At 37.8% G+C, this 22,866-nt stretch overlaps 1 protein-coding gene across 6 annotated transcripts in view; it reads left to right on the forward strand.

Annotated features, from left to right (window-relative positions):
• Positions 1–22,866, forward strand: part of HIPK3 (homeodomain interacting protein kinase 3) — a 65,563-nt gene that overhangs the window by 30,720 nt on the left and 11,977 nt on the right. For 5 of the 6 annotated variants that reach the window (XM_068685096.1, XM_068685099.1, XM_068685098.1 and 2 more), the window contains exons 3-8: positions 13,255–13,378; positions 16,942–17,061; positions 18,939–19,025; positions 19,873–20,057; positions 20,825–20,984; positions 21,410–21,533. In XM_068685096.1, coding sequence (XP_068541197.1) covers positions 13,255–13,378; positions 16,942–17,061; positions 18,939–19,025; positions 19,873–20,057; positions 20,825–20,984; positions 21,410–21,533 — 800 coding nt within the window. The remainder of the gene's footprint in view (positions 1–13,254; positions 13,379–16,941; positions 17,062–18,938; positions 19,026–19,872; positions 20,058–20,824; positions 20,985–21,409; positions 21,534–22,866) is intronic. The other variant, XM_068685095.1, reaches the window with a different exon arrangement.

Raw genomic sequence — 22,866 nt, forward strand, 5'->3', positions numbered from 1 at the left:
CTTGTTCAATAAAAAGCCAGTCATACTTTTTAGGACAGTTCATATGAACTTAAACTGAAATCTGTGATATTGAATTGAAAGCGAATCAATTGCTTGTGTGTGTTTAAAATAATGAACAAGATTTAGAAACAGATTTGGCATCAAGAAATCTTTGCACCTGTAGTTTTATAAATCATGCAAACCTGTTTACATCAGGTTTAAATAAAGCAGGTACATAAATATACTCTGTTATGGTTGTAACGTGCAAAAATACGTGATCACTTCTCATTCTATGGAACTGAGAACTTTGTAGTCATAATGTATTTTATTGGATTGTCTTGCCTTTTATTTAAAAAAAACAACAAGCAAACAAAAACAATTGCTTGAGGTCTCTAAATAGGTAAAGATCTCTTTGCTTTCTACTTGACCAAGGCAGCTTTTTGTCTTCAAGTACTCCCCATACCATGTCATGACTTGGGAAATCATTGACTTACTTTCTGTAGACTATAATAATTTTTCTCTTCAGATTACCATTTCTTTCCAAAAATGTGGCTTTTCTTGGATATCTGCTGGGTTTTATGTCTTTCCCAGTCAGTTATTTTTAGTTATTTCTGTTTTTTAAAAAAACTGTAATTTTAGATCATAGTGCAAGGCTCATTTGTTTAAGGGTACTTGCAATTTCAGAGACATAAAATAATGATTTAAAAAAAAATGTCTCTGTCATCTAGTCTCGTTCCCAAATAAGTAACGAAAATACTCATATTTATCATTGTTTTAATGGACTCTTTTCCTCATAAGGTTATTAGTCTCTAGGTCTCTTCTATTTTGATTTTGATGTAGTCCTGATACAGTTCTTGTTTATAACCGTTCTCAAGAGGTTATTTCTCTACAAGGCTTCAAGTATTGCAGTTTCAACAATTGTATCTAATGGATAATTTTGCTCACTCATGTCCTGGCGACATCATTGACATATTTGTTGTTTATAGGGCCTCTTCAAAACTGGTTGACAAACGCTCTTCCTGGGTAGGTGTAAGCAAATGTGTGGGTCTGGCTCGGCATCAGAATTACTCCCAGGGATTTCCTCGAGTATGTTGCTCCTCTGCTTGTGATAGGTTATGCTACCCTATCTATGGATAACATGATTATTTATATCTAGTCAACAAAAAATTCTCTATGCTGCTGTCAATCTGAAAATCAAGATTTCAGTAGGAAAACATTCAAACTGACTGTGGAGAAATATCATGCTATGCAAGAATCCCATTGAGATGGTAACAGTGCTCTTCGCTGATTTCTCTTATAATATTGGGCCAATGTCAGTGACCAAAAAGACTTACTGGACGATCATGAGCATAGAAGAAAAGCATTCAAATTGCCCCCTGCTATAGAAATGTGCATGTGGAGGGACTGTCCAGGTTGTGGGCAGCACGCACGTAGAACATGGCTGAAAGGGAGGGGTAGGGGCTGCTTCTGGGAGACATTTTTCTTTCAAGAAGAGATCTTTTTCCCCCGATTTTAACGTATTCAGGCTACACCTGTATTTTAGATGGACTTCATAAAGGTGAAAAATGCAAAAATCCCAGAGGATGTAAGGAACTTGACTCGAAAGGCAGTGCTAACGCTGCTCCTGAGGGTGCAGTGAGGCCTGTGGCGCCGGGAGCCTTGCTAAAAAGCAAGGACTCAAAATAGCAGCAGTGCCCACGCCTACGTAAGGAAAGAGTTTGGTGTCTGGCTACTACTGAAGATGGTGATGGTGCAGGTGAAGGAAAATGCCCTTGGTACATCGGGCTGGAGCTGAAGGGCAGCACGCGACCAGGACCCGGCTTTCCTAGGAGCTCTGCAGGGCAGAAAGGCCTCCTCCTGCTTTACCTGAGGTGCAGGGCCTTTACTTTTGCAGTGTGAATTTGTTGTTTAACAGCATAATCCGAAAACAGTTCCTGGGACTAAAAAAAGGAAATGCTCTAATCTAAGAATGTTTTCCCTTGTGAAATTCCTATATGCTACAAACAAAACAGGTGTTAATTCCCCACGCCTCCAGGGAAATCTCAAATACCTTTTCAGAAGAGAAGGCCAGCTAACTTTAGCTTTCATATTTCCAGTGGAAAAAGTGTTTCTACTGTGTAAATTCCCATAATACGTTAGCCTTTAGGGCAGTGGTCAGGGTTTAGTGAGTTTATATTACATTTAAAATAGGGACAATTCCCAATGGCTTTACTTTTGCAGTTTTTGTTAGTAGTTGGTATTTCTAATGAATTTTAGTTGGCATGTTTTGGTTTTGTCTTTTGCTGCAGACCATTTGAAAGTTGAAACTAACGTGTGGTCTTGAAATAGTATGGTATTTACGTGGACTATGGCTATTATATGGTGTGTGTGTCATTTATTGGGTTAGTACAGATTTGGGAGTGCTTCATAATTCCTATTTGTATTATATTAATACACTTTTGAATAGTTCCATGAAAGGACACTTGTGTTCTTGAAATAACTACAGCTCTCCCCCCCCATCCCAGTTGAGGAAATGTTTATTGCTTTTAAAACTTGGCCAGCAGAATTAGTGCAGAGCCTTGTGAAATTCTGTGTCAACTTTCTCTGTTCATGGAGGGGAATGGGCAGGGCAGGTGGGGTGCTTTCCCTTTTTCTTGGGGAGACAAATTATTATACAACGACAGCTCGAGCCAGCGAGCAGGCAGCGTGCTGCAGCCCTATTTTTGCCGTAGTATTTCGGGGGGTGAGGGGAAAGTTCCCTGACTATTTGATCCTTACGGCTTCTGTTAATATTGTCAACAAGTGTGCCTTTTCGTTACGTGAATGGCTATCTATATTAGGAACAGAATGAAGTATTCGGCCATAAATTACGAGCTACTCTCAATTATTAGTGTACTGGACTGGACTCAAAGGGCTTACTTGGATGAAAGGCTCCCATTATTATCCAATTATTATCTAGATCCCATTATTATCTCTTTTCCCCTTTAAAACGTTCTGTTTTTAACTTCTGTTTGCCATGACAGCAAAATTATAACTTTCTGCTTGATAAAAAGACTTCTGGTGGATTCCACTTTACCCTGAGCTCCTCTTCAGCGTGGCTGTGGAGAGACGGACTTTCAGTGCTCAATGTCAGGCCAGAACTGCTTTAAAAGGGAAACCAAAGTTAAAAGCTAAGAAACTTGAATGCTCGTGTAGTGAGAAGAAGAAATAACCAAGCAGACTTCTACGTCTTAGTGTTTGGGTAAGGTTTTTGTACATAATATTACTTTAAAAATATGTGCACTCTGGAGCTTGCAGGAACGCCGGGGTTCTCTGCTGCGCTCGCATTCCTGTTGCAGTGTGCTGTCAGACTCTGACATGGCATCAATCTGGATGTAATAGATACATAGTTAAGCAGTTTATTTTAGGATCTCAAACTCTTCTAAGAATAGAGTGGCTCTCCTTTCAACAGGAAAGGACAAATAAATTAAAATGTGGTAGCAGGGAAGGAAAATAGGGGAAAGAAGCAGAGAAGACAAAATATCGAAGGAGAACAAAAAGGGGAAAAACAGCAAACTGGTTTTGGTGGGGTTCAAAGCTGGAGTGAAGTACACAGAGGGCTGTTGCATACGGATTCTTTAAGCAGACTGTCGTGCAGTGGCGAGCAGGTGATGTGACATACTGGAGGGCTGAAGTCTTACAGTCTAGCCTACCAAAATAGACTTGTGTATTTTTCCGTGCGAGCAGTCCATAGGTTTAGTTGTGCGGGGAGGAAGACTAACATTTCAGATCTTCTAATGTCATTTCAGAGGTCTGTCAGAATGCTGTCAGTTACCTGCCCTAGTGCCCGCAAGCTTAGGCTCTGGCATTTCTGTGTGATTATGTTCGTGGAACCACTAAAACACCAGTGAGAATGTGACTCCTGCTGGAGGTGTCATATTTTACACCAGAGATCTAATCATGGAAACTAGAAGGGGGAAAAACTGACCAGGTCATCCAATCTGTTCACTTACCAGAACATCGTAAATTAGTACAGCAGCGTACAAATTAAAGTTAAGGTTGGTGAATGTTCCAGGTACTGGATGTTGGGAGCACTTTTGTGCCTTGCTTTATGGAAGCAACAGAGCTGAATAAAATGTGCCAGATATACATCCATTTGCTAGCAGTGGATTTAAAACCTGGAAGTGTTAAGAATATCGCTGTTCACCAAAAGTCTCTGTTGGGATAACCTTGAGAAAACAGATTGATTTCATGTGTGTTAACCCACCTGCCCCAGTTGCTGCTCTGTTTTTTTTCCCACAATTGCAAAAATGGTGCTTCTGTTCTTCTTCCCCCCTCCCACTTCTCAGCTGACATAACTATTAAGTGACTGGATAATACTTTATATAGGGGAATATCCAGAGTGAAATGGATTTTGGTGTTCCATTTAAGTAACTTCTTCAGTGATCAAACATTGCTGTTCATTTGATATAATTACTTTTAAATGTTAATTTATTCTACAACCCTTACTTGCTTGTCTTTTTAAACAGAATGACTTCAGCAACTCTGTTTCCTGGGGTCACATTGTCAGTGTTTGATGCTTGATTTGGCAATTTCTTTAATCCAGTATCACTACATAAAATTTCCGTTATAAAAATATTAACTTTTTTTTCTAAAATTACAACTTTTTTCTTTTCTGATATTTTTTTTTTTCTTTAGAGGGCAGGATTGTGTCATGGACAACAACCTTCAGTTTGCAAGGCAGAATAATAGATGGGGAAATTCTTATTCCAATAAGGTGGAAAACATTATTAGGAAGGTAAATAAGATAAGCGTACTAGTTTATATGAATACAGAATGATCTGAATGTCTGAGATAAATGACATGAAATCACTTTGCCTGTTCAGGAACATTTGTGTTGATTTTTTTTGGTGAGCTTTCTGTAATGCAAACAATATAATTAAATACAAACTTTATCAGTCTGAGTTGCAAAATTCCATCCAATTATCACCAGCTGTCATCCAGGCAAGTGCACATCAAACTTCTCAGGACAAGTAGAGATGCTTAGAAGACTTTTGTATCTTCTGAGATATCTCAAGCATATTTGTTCCCAGTGCAGTATACCTACGCAGAGAACTGTTGTGCAACAGGTGAGTGCTAGACAATGACTTCAGAGAGACTGGCTTGCAGCTGAGCTTTTGACCCTGATGTACACAGGTATGTGTGTCCTATGCTGAAGGGACAAAAGCAAGTGTTCTAGTAAGAGGTGTGCAAAACGAGTGTAGACACCAGCGTAGGCCTGTCACCACCTACACTCCACTGTCATCAGGGGCACCATCTGGGGACCTGTGTGTGCTACTGGGTAGGAAGGCAGGAGATAAAGGAACTCATCTGCTGGTAAATGAGGGTGTTACTTGTCTGTTTCTCTTGCTCTTCGAGAGTGACTTCAGTGTATCATGCTAACTGCGTGAAATCACAATGCTACATTCACTATCCGAATGTAGCTGTCTGAAAGGCAGAGGCCTTGTCTGGGTGACACCATCCGTCCATCCTTTGCCAACCTCCACTCTTTCAGTAAAGCCCTGCAGTGTGGCTTCACTGTTAGCAATAAAGCATGCCAGTGCAAGTTCATGAAGGATGTTGTCAAAATGTGGTCATCAATAAGTAACCTCATTTGATGGTCTGCATATTAACACTGTGCTATCCAAAACATAGATAACATTTATTAAATTGCAGACTCTATTTACCAGTAAAAAAAATTCTGAAGAGTTTCTCCTTATGTGTGATTTTCTTCATTAAATTGCTACATCAGTACCCACTTTGCTTAATTTTCATGTAATTAAAAAGCTGTTCAGCATATCAAGTACATAAATAAGTCACTTATTAAGATGCAGTCTTTCTGAGAGAAGTAAAATTATGAAAAAGGCAGGCACAAACATCTTCTGGTTTTAATAAAGCTTCTTTCAACTAGAGATAGTGAATAAGTGGGAAAGAATCTGTTGAAATTTGCTTTTTGTTTTATTACTTTCAGCTGAAAATTTCAAAAAAGTAACTAAACTTTTACTATCTCTTGTAAGTGGTTAGAGAAGGTACATTAATTGAGTTGAAATTGGTGATGAGACTGTAGAAACAAAATTCTTCAGTACGGGGAAATAGTGCTGGGATAGCTTTTTTCTCATTTTGTTTTACTTGACAAAATGATCTAGGATTTATTTATTTGTCTGCTTTGATTTCCTGTTGTCTCTTGTTCTCCACCCTTGGTTTTGAGCCCTGTTTTAAGTTCCCTTTTTTGCTATGATTGCTTCTTTTTTGCGAGTAGTTATGTAGTTTGGGTTACTCTATACATAAGATTTTAAAATCCTTTCTCTTTTTCAGGGTCAGGGTTCAAAGTCAAAGTGGCAGCTGCATGTCAGTCTTCCATGTTTATATATAACATATATAATGGTGGAATTGCAATGTTAGTAGGTCTCTCTATCCATTGGACGTTACATAGCTTTATGGAAAAGTTTTATGATGCTAAAATGAAGTCTCTTCTGTCAGGAAATGAAAATTCCTTTTGTGCAGGCCTGTGGACAACACCATAGCAATAACGCATCCTTAGAAGTTTACGCGAGATACGGTGACTCATTTCCTCCTGTCTTCACGATCGCTTGCCACGTGAGAGCCTGCTATTCCATAGCACTCCTTCAAAGGAGGAATGAAATCGTGAATGGGAGGGATAACGTCTCATATCTTTTTGAACATATTTGTTCTCCTTGTCTCTGGTGAGATACGGTGGCATAGGCCGGAGTGGTGAAGTGATATCTTTAATTCTTTCCTGCCACCTCAAAGACAGAGATGCCCCTATCCAGCTAAATTGTCCAGAGTCTGTTTCTGAGCATCTGTGTCTTTGCTCTGTTTAAATCCTTTAACAATCTTAGAGTTGAAAGTAAATGAATGAATAAATAATCAGAATTCACTAGTTGTGTGCTGCCTAATGTCTAATCGTACCATGTTTGAAAGAAGACTAGAAAACTGTGAAAAGCCAGATTGTGAATGTTTAGGTGCAGTTTTGCTTTAAAAATTGACAGCAACAGTCCTTTGAAAGGACTGCGAGGAAAATTAGTAGTTTGGCATTGTATCTATCTGGCATTCCGTACTGTGCTTGTTTTTCAAAGAGAACAAGTACATTAACATGACATTACCAATTTGTGTTTTAATATCCAAAAGTATCTCACTTTTAAGCCCAACATACTATGAAAAAAAACAAAAAACAAAAATGATTTCAGTGAATATCGTATTTGTAATATGTTTTACTTGTGTAGAGTCCTGAAGAAGATGGCAAAGCCTGCTTAGTTTAGATCAAGGGTGTTGCTTGAGTAACTCTTATTTTTGTGAATCAATAGTGATTTTAATATGTAGGAAATTAGAAACATGTACGTGTCAGATCTGTGGATTTACATATCTGGGTGTTTTGTTCAAGAAAATTTACTTTAACGGGAAGTTTCATTTCAGTACCTTATGTTTTTTGTCCAACTCTACCCAGTTAGTGGCTGGTTTTATTGTACATTAATATGAACCTTATTATTTAATATAGAGTGGTTGTGGCTATTTTTTCTGTCAATCCATTCCTTAATATTGTTAACATATTCTACCTCGATTGTTGCCCATGATTCAAAGACTAATTTAATTGTGGCTTAAAAAAAAGAAAAACAAAAACACACCAACACACACACACACACACACACACACACTTTTGTATAGAATCATAGAATCATAGAATATCCTGAGTTGGAAGGGACCCTTAAGGATCATCAAGTCCAACTCTTGACACCGCACAGGTCTACCCAAAAGTTCAGACTCAGTCCTTAATCTCGAAGGGTCTGGGGGGTTCCTTGGTCATTTAGAGTGAGGCAGGGCATTAGAAAGACCTGACCATTTCTTTCCTGTTATTTTATATAACTTGAGTAATGTTACTGCTCATTCATTCTTTCCTGAAGCTATCTAGTCCTAATCAGGATTTCTTCTTGTGCCTGAGTTTCTTCAGTTCTTTAATTTATATTGTCCTTCTCTGCGTCTTTTCTATTTGATGTATCCTTTTTCAGATGGGGGTGACCAAAACTCAACACAGAATTCAAAAGTGAACACACATTAATCAAGGTGAGGGAATATCACTAGTTTTATATAAGACATAATAATTTTGGATATGTCTTTATCATTTAAAAACATACATGTATATTGATATCCTGATTACTTTTGGTCCCAATTTAATATATTGTTGTGAGTAATCTGTAAAGTTGTCTACATTTTTTGCAGCTGAAATCTAGTTGATATGTAAGATACCGATTCTTATGGGAAACTAATCAATGAATGAATAATTTACATTACTTTTCCATGTTTTACTGTTTGCTATGTATGCTTTAATGCCTGTCCTGGTGTTGATCTGATTGTGTATTTGAAATTCTTTCTGAAGTCCATCGCAAGCAATAGAGAAGCAGCTGTTCTTTAAATCCTTTGTCATCCACAAATTTTGTCACTACACGGTTCAGTCCCATTGCATCCATAACATCATTGAATTGTACTTGTGTGCATATTGAAAAAAAAAAAAAAGAATATTGACACTTGAATTTGGATCCCTCTAGCCTAGAATCTTTGCTACATTCTTGCAGCTCACTTGGAAAGGTTTGCACTCCTCTGTGCACTCCTCTGCATTTGTGATAGACTAGTAGTTGAAGAATATGAATTGGATGTGAGAGCATTTGTTAGATTGTCTACTGCCATCTCGAATTACTCTTCGCTGCATCTGATCGTTCTCTTAGACCTCCTTTCTTTAGAAGAAGAATGACACATCTTGCAACCAATATCTGGTTATTGCTTTCATGAAGTATATGCTTGTATTATGCTAGTAGTTGTAGTGGAAAAAGCGCTGTTCTGTTTTGTAATTTATTTTGACTTCAGTTGCTGTTGAAAACTGATTCATTTATGTGAGTTCTCTTGATCAATAGGATGGCTTTCAACCACTCTTCAAGAAAAAAAGATAAATCTCCTGCCCTTTTTATGACTTCTTTGCATTAGTATTCATTATAACGATGAGTGTGTTGTATCCAGAGCAGATGAATTATTAGGCATTGTCACATGAAGCAGGGGTAGTAATGTTAGGCTTATACAAGGAGAGCATAAATTTTGTCTTACGTGCTTATATTACAAATGTTGTCTGCATTTGCCTTCAACTATACAAATATCTGGAAGCCAAAATTTATGGAGAAAATGCTTATTCGGTGTACTTCAGATTGCAAACTTAATGACATATTTCAAAGGAATTTTATTGCAAAACTGGTAATGAAGTAACCTGGTAATTGGTAACACTGCCAGAGCTCCCAGTGTTCTGCATCTCTGGAATATCTAAAGAGCACCTGGGGAGAGCATGTAGCTCTCTTTGCCTCATAAGGCACTGGGATCTTCACCTTCTAGTGTGGAAGTTAGTATAGGTGGTATTTAAAGGTTTTGGTCCAGGAAAGAAATCAGACATGTTGAAAGGAGTGGGAGCCATGAGGGGAGGAAGGCTGTTTGCGTACTCCTCACCTGTCTGAGGAGTGGCAACCCTGGTGGTCAGTATCTGAAGTAATAGCATGTGGTAGACAGTAGATACAAAGACCCTTACCTATCTACCTAATCAGCTTTAGTCCGATTTCTTTGAAATGTGAGGGGGTGTGTTTGTTATGAGACCTTCAGTGGCAACAAATTTTAGAGATTATTCTTGCATTCAACTAGTTTTTCAGCAAACTAGCAGTGCTAGGAAGCTGCTGATTTATTGTAATTTATGCTGTTCTTCAATTCAAATGTACCTTAACTGTTGGTTTTTAGCTTTTTCATCTACTTGTTGCTCTAAATTAGATTTTTGACCAGTTTTATAGGTTATGATCATTTGAAACAGCTCGACTTCCTATGCTTTGTCATATTTTTTTTAATATGACTGCTTCTTTTTTTTTTTCTTCGTTACTCCATTGTAAAAGCTGGAGGGATTTTTCTATTGATATGCTAAGGTTTTGATTTATTTTATAATTTTTAAATCCTCCCTTGAGGAATTATTTCACTTTTCTTCAAATTTGTTTATTTTGTTGCTTTATTCTAAGGTGGCTAACTTGCCTAACGACCAGACCATCTGAAAAAGTTAAGAGAACACAATGCGTGGCTTCTTTCCTCATGAAACTTGCAAGAAATACATAGGATAGCACCTGTGTTCATGGTCTGCAATGTAACAAATAGAGATACTACTATCCAAATGAGGCTGAAGCAGATCCTCACTTGCATGTTTCATCTTAAATAGCTCTGGTTGTTGGAAAAGGCTGCTTCAGGAGAGACAAACTGAGCTGTGCTGTGTCAAGGGAAAATGAAATGCTCTGGGTATGTTCATCTAAGAATTAGTGCTTAATAAAGTGAAGCTTTTCAGCATAGTTATGTCGCATTTTAAATTTGAAATGAAATGTTGTGTTGCATTAATGTTTTTAGTTAATGTTTAAATAACATTGATAAGAAGAAAATATGCTAGCTTGCTGTAAAATCCTGCTTGTAATTTCATTCAAGTACTAGATAAGAATTTTCTAAATTCTTGTTGATACCTTGGTATGGTAAAGCAGATGTTACTGCTTAAGCTGGGCAGTGTGGTAGCTTCTGGCGTACTGGGCATCTTGGCACCCCTAGTAGATCCCAAGCAGCGGTGTGCACACTGCAGCTGTTTTATTTTGAGAGAAGTTCTGGTATCTTACAGCCTTTTTTGAGTAATCTGAGGTTAAAGTGACTGTGTTGGGACATCTGGAGTTCTGACTGTCCAGTTTAATGTCTGTGGTGGTTAAGAACGGTAATATTTTCCTTTTAAACTGTGTATGAAAATCTTTTTTCTTGTATAAAAAAGAAGTGTGGATCACCTTAAAAAAAGAAAATGGCGGAATGATACCGCTTCTCGAACAGTTTGCTCCCTAGTTGTCCAAATAGTGCTTAACTGGAAAAAAAAATCAAAAAAAAAAAGCATTCAAGAAAGACTAACAAGCTTTTTTTAAAGTAGTTGAGCTGGTTAAAACCAATCTAAACATAACCAAAACCAGTAGAAGCCCTCTCACAGCTCCATCACGTGTGGGACAGTTGCACCACGTAAGGGCCTGCACTAGGCCGTGACAGGAGCTGAACCTGAGAAACAGCCAAGTCTCAGTGTCTGTGGCATAACAGCTCTTTGTGATCTTCACCTGAAGCTCCTGTGAGGATTATTTTTGCTCTCTGAGCTGCTCGGCAGCCCTGCCTGGGAGCACGTTGGTCTCAGAGCAGAGAGGGCCCCGGCCCGCTCCTCCCCGCTCCTCAGAGGTGTTTGCGCTTCCCTTGGTATCGCAGAACTACTCGGTACCCATGAAAAACTTTCAGATGGTTACGTGTTGAAATACAGTAAAAGCTTTATGGTTTTTGTCATTGTATCTACCCTTAGCCTTCTTTTATTTGCAATCCTATCCCTCAAAAGAGACCAGAGACAGACTGACTGACGGTGGCTATTTTTATACAGTGCACATATTAACTGTTGAGTAAATATAAGAGGTTTCTAAAGAGCTTATTTTAGCACAATCATTTGTTAGAGCTGCTATATCCATAGGCTCTGTGTATATTCATTAACTATTTAGAGCTGTAACATAATACAACAAAAGGAAGCATATTTCACAGAGATCTATAACAACAGTGCACAGGGAGGCATCGATCCCACTGGTGAAAGCAGACATTTCTTACTGCTATTTCCAGTCTTGTGGCATGTAGATATATTACATTTATTTCTCAGATAACAAAACTAGCTAGTACTTACTGAAGTGTCATGATCCCGCATTGCAAAACCGCATATGTGTGATCTCTAGAAGTTTAATGTAATCAAATCTTTGAGCACAGTAGAAAACTGAGCCTCTCTAGTTTCCCTGCTAGTGACAAGATTTATCCTTCCGATGATTGCATCCAAACCAGGTTGTGACTAGAGTGAGCAGTGAAGCACTGGTATGAGTCTTTCCCATGGTGGTGAATATCTTCCCTTGGAGCCAAGTTTGGCCGATTTAAGCTGTAGCACATGTGGGTCTGGAGTCAGAGCTCATAGGTACATAGAAGTACTCCTAGCACCAACCATCACCTCTTTTAGGTAATAGGCATGTCAAAAGGGAAGAAACTACTTTAGTTCTTGGGTTACTATCCAAAATAGTTCTGTCTCAGTGTAGTATGAAATAGGGATTTGTTCCAATATGGCATGAAAATAGAAATCTCTTCCCTGTACAGTCAATTTCTGTGAATTAAAGAATATTTCATTAAAGGTAAATGTCAAAGAAGATAAATGAGATATATGGGAATTTAGTCTGTTCAGAGGTTCATTGTGGTTTTGGAATGTTAAAATGATACAGCAATGTGCTGAAATACGATTTTGTAAGCTTTTACACAGGTGAGCAATTATGATTTTTCTCAGCAACAATTGATGTGGTCAGTTGAATGCTACTGTTCTGCCTGGCTGTGACATAAATTACCGTATTGGTTTAATCACCTTCATACTGTTCTATCGCATGCTAAGCTAACAATAGATTCTGTATTTTAAAACTAAATCACATTGTAGTTTGAAGGAACTGGGGAGAAGGATTAAAAAGAGCACATGTAATTACAGCTGATTTCTGTGGAATACTTTAGTTTTGCTCGGTGTGAACGGAAATGTTAAAAAAAAAAAAAAAAAAAAAACACCTTAACAGCTGTGTCAATACCAGTTTTTCAAGTTGTTGAGTGCAGAAATAAATTCAAATGGTGTTGTGTAAATAATTCGAATTTGTTTTAAGTGGGAAAAATAAAACCTGTGCAAGTGCTTTAGCTTCATTTAAGTGATTTAAAAATTGATCAATTTGTATAAATCTTAGTGCATAAAGGATTTGCAGTTATGTAGTTGGTATTTTAAATTGCTTTCAGCATACTGTCCAGTTTGAAAGTGTGCAAGTGTATTTTCAGATTAATATTTTTTTTTGAGATAAATCATTATATTTTGTTTAGAGTATAATTACAGGCATACAGCACTGATCAGATGGGACATGCTGGAGAAAAGGCAAAAATGTTGAATCAGTTGCATTCTGTTTTTCAGACAGAGTGGTTATTTTAATGTATATAGAAAACTGATATTGGTAGGAAAAAAACACCTTGAAGCTATAAAAATCTTACTACAGATTACCTAGATAAAGAAAAATGCATTCTTTGATGCTATGATTTTAATGAAGTGATTTTCAAATAATAGATGTTTTTGTCATGTTGGATTATTGAATTACTATTTTTCCCAAAGGAAAACATTCAGTAACCATGTTTGATTTGCAGAGCACCAGAGATCATACTGGGATTGCCGTTTTATGAAGCCATAGACATGTGGTCGTTAGGGTGTGTGATTGCAGAGCTGTTTCTTGGATGGCCACTGTACCCAGGAGCACTGGAGTATGACCAGGTAGTAGAAAAACTTTCACAAGCATATGCATATTTTATGCAACTTAAGAATTTCAGGTCCTTAGACCAAGAATTTCAAATGTTAATAACATCTCCTATTAAGTAGTATTTCTTCAACTCTGTTCAATGCTTTTAATCTAGTCCTAATGACTGTCCTAGAAATACAATTCCTGTTTCTAGACTGAACTGTATATTATGCTGCTTTTCTGATCTGATTTTCATTTTTTCCCCTGTATCTTGCAAAATACATGTTGGTATTGAAGCTGCTTTTTCTGATGGAAACTGAAGTTTGTGGCCACTGTAATTGCATTATAATCTTTCTTTCAATTGCTATAAATGGGCTTGATTCTGAAATACCTGTTCAGATGTCAGAACTAGTTGTCTTCTGAACTGTTTGTGATGCTTTCTGGAAATCCATCTAACATAGCTTAAAGATTTAAGAGACTATACTTCATGAGGAACTAGAAGCAACTGTTGTAAGAATGCTGTATATATGCACCTTGAAGATGTTGAAGCTGTGCCTTTACAATGTTGGTGTTTTCAGCTACTGACACCTTTGGCGTTAGTGAATTGACTTCAAAAAAAAAAAAAAGTTTTTAATGAAAGCTGTAGAACAATTACCATTTAAAATATTTAGAGAGGTCTTATTTTCTAGCACAATGTGGAAATTTGGAAAGAACACAACCAGAACTCTGGTTTTGCAAACAATTTTTGGACTTTGAAAGTGAAGAAGGCTACTGAAAATCCAAATTGTAACGGCACTGGCTTATTATTTATTAACTTCTACATGTTTGATTCACCACGCAGTTTAGTAGCGGTTCCTCCAAAATGTTAAGTTTTTCTGATCCTGGTCTTCATATCGTGAGCTTTTGGCTCCCTGTGCTTACAAACCAGACTTACTTTTCCAAAAATACTTCTGTTAAAATAACTGTAAGGGAATATATTGATTTTGTGTTGATTTTGATAACATTTCATTTTTCTGTTTCCCTCATTTACAAAAATTTCAATGTTTTCTGGTGAGGAAGTGAGCTATGAGTGGAACATGGGTTGACTTTGACCAGTATTTAGAAGACATTTGTGCAGTGTATTGCTGTTAAAATAGAGAAAGAAAGAAGAAACAACTATCAGCAGTATGATTTACTGTTTTCTTTAAGGAAAAAGTGAAGACACTTGTTTCGGAAATAATTTGAAATAATATCTTTAAAATTTCTAAGAGCTTGTGTCGTGGTTTAACCCGGCCGGCAGCTAAACACCACGCAGCCGTTCACTCCCCCTCCCCCTCCCTCTCTGGGACGGGGGAGAGAAATGGAAAGTGAAGCCCGTGAGTTGAGATAAAGACAGTTTAATAAGACAGGAAAATAATAATAACAATAATAATAATAATACAATGGTGATAATAGTACTACTGCTAATAATATGTACAAACAAGTGATGCACAATGCAATTGCTCACCACCCTCTGACCGATGCCCAGCCTAACCCCCAGCAGTCCAGCCACCCCCATATATTGTTTAGCATGACCCCAGATGGTATGGAATACCCCTTTGGCTAGTTTGGGTCACCTGTCCTGGGTCTGTCCCCTCCCAGCTCTTACTGCACCCCCAGCCTGCCCGTTGGCAGGACAGAGCAAAAGGCTGAGATGTCCTTGGCTTGGTATAAGCACTGCTCTGCAACAATTAAAGCATCGGGGTGTTATCAGCACTCTTCTCATCCCAAGCCAAAACACGGCATTCCACCAGCTACTAGGAAGAAAATTCTGTTCTAACTGAAACCAGGACATCTTGGCAAACCTATTTGCAGGAAGGAACTGCAGGAGAAGATCTGGACACTGAAAAGCATCAAAATACTCAATTTCCAAGAATGACCTCTGTTATTGCCCCTGTACTGCTGTAAATAGCTGTTGAAAAGGGTGCTGCTGTGGGTGAGGAAGCGGGGAGCTGTAACCCTAGTTCATGGTCTTCTGATCATGATGCCAGATCCAGGCAGGTGTTGCTCTTGGCGTGGTCCTCATGCCAGAGGATCCCGGATGGAGGAGGAGCTCTCACCCCTTCTGCACCACCAGCGATCGCCTTGCTTTAGGCAGGCTTGTCATCGTGTGTAGGCAGGGCTGCAAAATTGGCTCCAGAGAAATTTGTTGGAGTGTTTTACTCAGTGTCTGCAAGCACAGCAACTGCGGGAGACGGCTTTCAAGGAAATTCCCTTCCTCACGCTGTGTGCTGTGTGTCACCTGGTAAATGAACGGGCAAGTGTGTTATGCTGAATTCTCCCTGTCCCCCTGGTGTGTGACAACCAAGAAGCTAGGCCTTGAAAGTCAACTCAGAGTAGTTATTTTTATTTAGATTCTGTCTAGTAACAGTTGCACTTCTTAGTGGGAAATAGCCATGTCTTCTGAGCTTTAATACTTATTAAAAGAGGCCCAGGTGCTTAAATGTTAAATTTTTGAACTAATACATAGTCTTTTTCCTGGTAATTTCTTAGACTTTATAATGGATTTAGTTTTTATTCCCCTCATAATTTCTTAGACTTTATAATGGGCTTAAGTAACAACTACATGACCTAGAAACATTTGTGGTCAGACTGGGTTTCTCTTTATTCCCTGATATAGAGAATTAAGGAGGATACTAAATATCGAAAGTTGGCAGTGTTGCCTTCGGTTCTTGCCTATTTTGGTCTGTTTATTTTTCAGCAGAAGCCTCATGCATACCTTTCCTTTCTATTTCCCGTCAGTTTTCTTCCTCTCAGATGTTCCTGGCTCCCAAATCCTTTGTTTTCCATTGAACTCATCTGCTCTCCTGGTTTCTGGTTCAGGGTATTTCAGTGCCCTGTCCTTGTGTGTTTTTTTGCTTCCCTTCTGCTATTTTCCAGCCACTACATGTTCTCCAGGGGTAGCCCCACACTGTGCAGGCACGTGGCGTGGGACTGTGCCCAATTCTCTTCCAAAATAAATGCACGACAAGCATTTCGATGGACAAAAGCATCTGCCTATTTCAGACAAAGCCAGTCCTTTCCTATTGAACTCGACAGTAAATTTCTGAGACCAAGAGGTTGGAGTGCACTCCCTTTCTATGTGAGACATTTGCTTGAAATACAGGTGTTAGATATGTAAAAGGCAACGATACAATGAGAACAGCACATGTGAAGGATTTCGTGGAGTTGTATAATGAGAACATGCCAAAAATCATTCAACTTCTGTAGGCAAGCAAAGCTCTTGTGCTCGTTTTCCTGTTTAGAATTAATGCATTATAGTTAGGATCTGAGTGGGTTGAGGAGGTACTGACAGCCATTCCCCCAGGTCCTTTTTTCTGTGACTGAACTTGAAAAGCTTGCTTATATAGGTCAGCGTAGAGGTTTGTTTATGTATAGCTCCCTCTAAGACAGTGAGAGAGCACTGTCAAGCATTCAGCATTAGGTTTTCCTCCTGTGTAAGATGTAATTGATGAACTGTAGGGTCATTTTTTTTATTTTATTTTATTTTTTTTTTATGAAATATTTTTTTTAACTTGTGTGGATCAGATTTTGAAAACAAGAGCTAAATCATTTGCCATGTTTCTTTTTCCTTCCTCAGATTCGTTATATTTCTCAGACTCAAGGTTTGCCAGGAGAGCAGTTGTTAAGCATGGGGACGAAAACTGCAAGATTTTTCTGTAGAGAAACTGATGCACCATATTCTAGTTGGAGATTAAAGGTAATCAGTGTAACATAGCAGCAAACAGCAGAGAAACCAAAGAGGCCAAGATTTAATGCAATACCATTAGCTCCCTCCCACTTATGTGATTTTTTGTTTATCTGTCCCCACTCTGTATCCCTTCTGTTTTTTTCCTTCCCCACCCTGTTCCTGAAAACCAGCGCTCCGAATTTGTGCCCCTGTTTCTCAACTGGGGGTGCGTTTTGCGCAACTCCCAGGCTGCTGGAGGCTGGGAGGCAAGTGCACGCATGCCTGGTTGCAGCATGGGATTCAGAGTAAGCTTTGTATCTCATGAGGTATGAAATGGCTCTTGCTTGGGCACAGATTTCCACTTCTCTTTGAAGAATTCCTCTCTGAGGCCCAAGCCACTCTTAAATCTTGTTTGGAACTGGTTTGGGGACCAGAAGTCCTAGGAGAAAAGACACTAAGAAACAGTTTGATTCACTTAGTTCAGATGCCATACTAAAACAGCCTTTGGCTGAAAACTACAGTAGAATGAGAGTAGACAAAAATACATGTTTTTGTGACCTGTCCATCTCGCTTCTCTTTAAGGAACATTACTGCACGCTGGTCATAAACAGTTATAACTTCCTAGGCAAAGATTTTTTTTTTTGGTAAATTAAATTGCTTCATGTTACTGTTTCACGGAATTTACAGAGGACTGGCAGAGTAATGAAGCAGTTACTGTTGACATAAGACCTCTGAAGTAACAAACAGCTGACAAGCTGAAAGCCTGCATTGCATAACTTCCCACAGCAGCTCGGTAAATCCGCAGCACGCATCGGGCTGAGTAGCCGAGGCTGGCCTCCGATGTGGAGGAATATTGCTGGGGTCAGCTCGTAAAAGAAGTCTCTGATTACACGGCTGTGATTATCGCACTTTTCTGTGTTTTTTTCTTTTTTTTTTTTTGTTTTCTCCACGCACTTGATCATTACATGGCAAAGGTACATCTGGCTTTTCTCTATCAGGGAATCCAAACGAGTCCTTTCCTCATTTTTAGGACCTGTTCACTTTCAAAAGTTAAAATTCTCCCATCAGACTAAATGATGTTTTGGGGGAAGAAAGATATTTTGGTATGGACCGGTGGTCATTACTCACAGTTTTTTTTTTTTTCAAAGTTAATTTCAGAAACTTTTCTGAAATTAGTATGCTATAAAGTTTTCCATGCAGTCCTAACTTATGTCCTGCAGCATGGGCTCTTAAAACCTGTCTACTGGTCTGTATTGAAAGAGGAAAAGTGTAACAGAAAGGGATATTTCATCTCATAAGTCACTGGTAACTGATGAAATTAGTTCTTTAGGATTTAACTGTGTGTTTCATACTTAAGTATTTAAAGTACTTACACTACCTGTTGTGCAAGTGAATAAAAGTATAAAAATAACAAAAGATAAAGCATATAGAAGTTGAACCAAGGCTATCTGATTTTTTTTAGCGATGTTGCTGCTGTTTGGAATTAAAGCTCTGAGTTTAAGGAAATAAATATAACAGGTTTTCTGTTACTTGTACTTTATACATATGTGTGTGTATATATATATATAAATAATATATATATATACATACAATATATATATAACATATATAAGCACTCAGGAGAGTTTCATTAACCAAGTTTTTGATTAAATTTTTAATGCTTCTTGTATGATTTACAAAAAACATCTGTTGTAATCCAGTATTGGGGTAGTTCAGGTGTGAAATTCAGTAGTTTCGTATTTTAATTTAGAAAATGAAAGTAACAAAAAAAAAACATACAAGGAAGTCAAGCACATGCTTTTTTTTTCTGCTAAACAGGCTTATTAGGCCAATAAATATTTAAAATTAGCTGGAAGTGTCCTTTATTGCCAGCTTCTAAACTCAGCTTTCCTTTTCTTTTTTTTGAGACTTTGGAAGAGCATGAGGCAGAGACAGGTATGAAGTCTAAAGAGGCCAGGAAGTATATTTTCAACAGTTTGGATGATATAGTGCATGTGAGTATTAAAGCCTTCTTCCTTTGCAAAAGGACTGATGAGAATGAATAATGATTTTTCAAATATTTTAGTAGTTTTGAAGAAAAAAATTTTTAGATGATCATTACTTTTTTTTTATCAATCCTAACCATCCTTATTTGCATATGTTGCACCGAGGAAGTGTCCAGCTGTGTCAGTCCATCTTTATAAGGATGTTCCTTTGTCACCATGTATGTTAAGCAATGGCACTTGTTCTTGTGTATGTGTGGAACCCTTTAATTTTTATATGTAATGTGTATTTTCTCTTTTATCACATCTGCCATTCTGGATAAAGGAACAACTTATGGGGATGCTGCTATATCAGCAATGTAATTTTCAGTATAAGTCGTCATTTCATTTTTGTTTGTTTTTTGTTGAAAAAACTCGCTTTTCTTGAGCTTTATACCTCTCTGGTCAATAACAAAAGGAAATTTCTCATTCTCTTTAATATCGTGAAAAGTTAATAAAATCTTTTTTTCAAGATTGCCATTAATACATGTTTGAAATAAGTTTTGAAGATTATCTCTGTAGTTTTAAGTTAGACCGTATAAAGATCTCCATCCCAAATCTAACTTTTAAGTTTCAGATCCCAGACTGAAATCTTTCTGTTTTGCCTTTTTGCTGGGGAGAATACAAGGGGAATAATACATGTGGTGGAAGTAGAAAAGTTTCCCTAATTCCAAGCCATCCCTATTTGCATAATCTAGCGAATTCACCTTGTCCAATACAGTACACTCATTGAATTTTAGTATTTTAAAGCAGAAAGCAGTAATGGGAGGAGGCAAACTAATATGCGTGTCTTCTATCTGACTGTTGTGTTCAATGGTAGGTGAACATGGTGATGGATTTGGAAGGAAGTGACCTGTTGGCGGAGAAGGCAGATAGGAGGGAGTTTGTCAGTTTGTTGAAGAAAATGTTACTGATTGATGCTGATTTAAGAATCACTCCAGCTGAGACCCTGAACCATTCTTTTGTTACCATGAAGCACCTCCTTGATTTTCCTCATAGCAACCAGTATGTAACAAAAACTGTTCTAAATCTCTCTGTTCATGTGTGCAATACTGTTGTTTCATCTGCTGTCAAAGAAAAAAATTCTTTAGTCATTTCTGTAACATGTTAGAAAATTCTTTCAAGTGCTTGCAATATTAGATAGATCTACTAGGTCAAAGAAACTGAATAGATATGTGTTTTTCTGAAAAGTAACACTTATAACAACAGATTTTTAAATGCTCATTTATATGCTTAGGTTATAAAATTCCAACCCTGCCGAAATTTGGGTTTGATTCTTAGAGGTATGAAGAACCTTAGCTCCTGTCAGGTATGAGAGCTAGGGTAGGCACTTGTTCTTGAAATGAGCATCTCAGATATTTTCTTTTGTGCCTTGATTAATATGGAATATATTAAAAGTTCTTGCAGTCCTAGACCTAGATCTTTCAGTGTGGGTTTCCTGAAGTGCAAGCATTTCAGGGAAGGAAAGAGCTTTCCATCCATTTAGCCTAATATCTTCCTTGCTTGTTACCCAGTTGTTGGAAAATGATGTTAAATGCAAGGAGCAGGATATAGCAGTTTTCTTAAAATGTGTTTATTCTTAATAAATATGCATTAAAAGGGCTTGACATTCACATAGTAATTTATTTTTCTACTTCTGTTCATGATGCTGTTCCATGAAACTGAGAACTGTGGGCTTTGAATTTTTTTTCTTGTGCCGTGTACTTGTACGTGTACATTTAAGTTGCATATAATTCTAATTAAGGAAACTTAATATTTTCTGTTTTTAATAGAGTAAAGTCCTGTTTTCACATCATGGATGTTTGCAAATGCAGATCAAATTTGTATGACTTAAGCAACCGCAATAAAACATCACTTATGAGACCAGTTGCCTCAGGCAGTGCAGCTAATCTGACTGCAAACTTCACCAAAATTGGCCCGGTAAGAAGCCAGGTAAAACATTTTTGTATTAAAAACTCAGTTAGTGGTGTTTCTCTAATTATTTTCATAACTGAAAAATGTATATCGGATAAGTAACAAAGTGCTCTCTTATACTCTCATTCTTTTCTTAGTGTTCATTTAAAGCAACAACAGCAAAAACACCTCCCCACCCCCCAAAACAAACCTCCCAAACTTCAGAATCCAACACGTTTCAAAATCAAGTGACAAGCTGGAATTGTTGTAATAGTGAAGTAAAAAAAAAGTCGTAGTAGTAAAGCACTTCTGTATTATAGTGCCCTCCCGTGGCTGAAGGCGATTGCTTCCTGTGAAACGTATTTGAAACTCCGTATTTATAAATTATTTTAGCTGTTTAGTATATTAGCCTGGGGGGTGTCGTCACAATTATAATGTTGTCTGTGTTGAATCTGTACCCCTAGGCATTAACTGCATCTGCCCATTCAGTTTTGCACCAAGGGATACCACTGCAGGCAGGAACTGCTCAGTTTGGTTGCAGTGATGTTTTCCAGCAGGCGTTGATTATATGTCCTCCGACTATTCAAGGTATGTTCAACCGTAATTGATAGTTCCTGGAATACGAGCATCGTTGTCTCTTGTTAGTTGTATTTGAGTTTTCCATGATATCCACATAAACTATTTATTAAAACAGTTACGTCATTATAAAGAAGTGTAAGGGTCAGAACCAGATAAAGTGAGCTCTCTCTGTGCACACACACACACAAAACCGAGAGATGCAATGTGGATTCTACAGCAAGCAAGAAGGGTATTCTAAAATAAAATTTGAGAAGAAGCAAGAAAGATGAGGAGAGTACTGTTGTTTTTTCTGCAATAAATTCTTAGAATTCTGTAGGGATAAGGATAAGAAAATACAACACTTGTGATAAATCTGGATTTTTGCTGTTGTTAGTTGGACATGCAAGCAAATGTTTAATAAACCGTGTAGAAACTCAGGGTTTCGCTTAAGGATGTGGCTGCCCTATGTAAGCAGTAATCACATTTGCTGTCCTATGGATAAGATAAACCAGGACAATTAGATAGAACTGTTGCAACTTTCTGAAGGTTGAAAAACATCTAACTAAATCTTTGAGAGTTTTGATTTCATTGCGCTGCGGGGAGGAAAGGGCAGCTTGCCAGAACTCCCTTTATTAAGAGGGGTAAGATTTGATTTAAGTATACAATTTTCTATTTATTGAAACAAATAATTAGTTGAATGCTTAATTATCGGAAACATTTGTAAGACCATGAGGTGGAAATGCCAGCAGAGAAGCATTTCCCTAGTTATAGAAAATGACCAGGTAAGGATATGCATCTCTGGAAAGATGCATGGTAAAGCTGGTGACCTCTTTTTTCCCCCAAAAAAATGCATTTGCATCATGCAAACACGGGCCATGCTGTCTGAGGAATCTTTAAAAATTTCTTAGAACACATTAAGATAAACTTTTTTGTTGTTTTTTATAAAGAACTGATCAGAGAGAAGCTGATGAAAAACAGCGTTTCTTAACCTAGTGACAGTCATCTACAGAAAGGGAAAGGTGGTTGTTGTTATTAGCTTGATTTTAGTCTTCCATCTCCAAAGATGCAATTTATCTGTCTTGGTAATGTTGAACTTTGTTGTAGAGATCAGACCTTGAAATGATAGTTTTATTGCAAGCAGGTTTTTCTTCAATACTTCAAAACAAAAGTTTTTCAAACTTTTCCTTACTTTCTCCCTAACCTTATAGCCCAGGAAGTCTTTATCTTTGCAGGTAAAAACAGATACAACAGACTTCAATGTTATTTGTGGTGGCTGCTTCTGTCTTGGATTCCAGAAACTTTTGAAAGCTTCGAGTATTCACTGTGCAGGGTGTCAGAGGCTATAAGAGCTCAATGCATAGCT

Source organism: Anas acuta, chromosome 5, assembly GCF_963932015.1.
Source record: "Anas acuta chromosome 5, bAnaAcu1.1, whole genome shotgun sequence".
Lineage (NCBI taxonomy): Eukaryota > Metazoa > Chordata > Aves > Anseriformes > Anatidae > Anas > Anas acuta.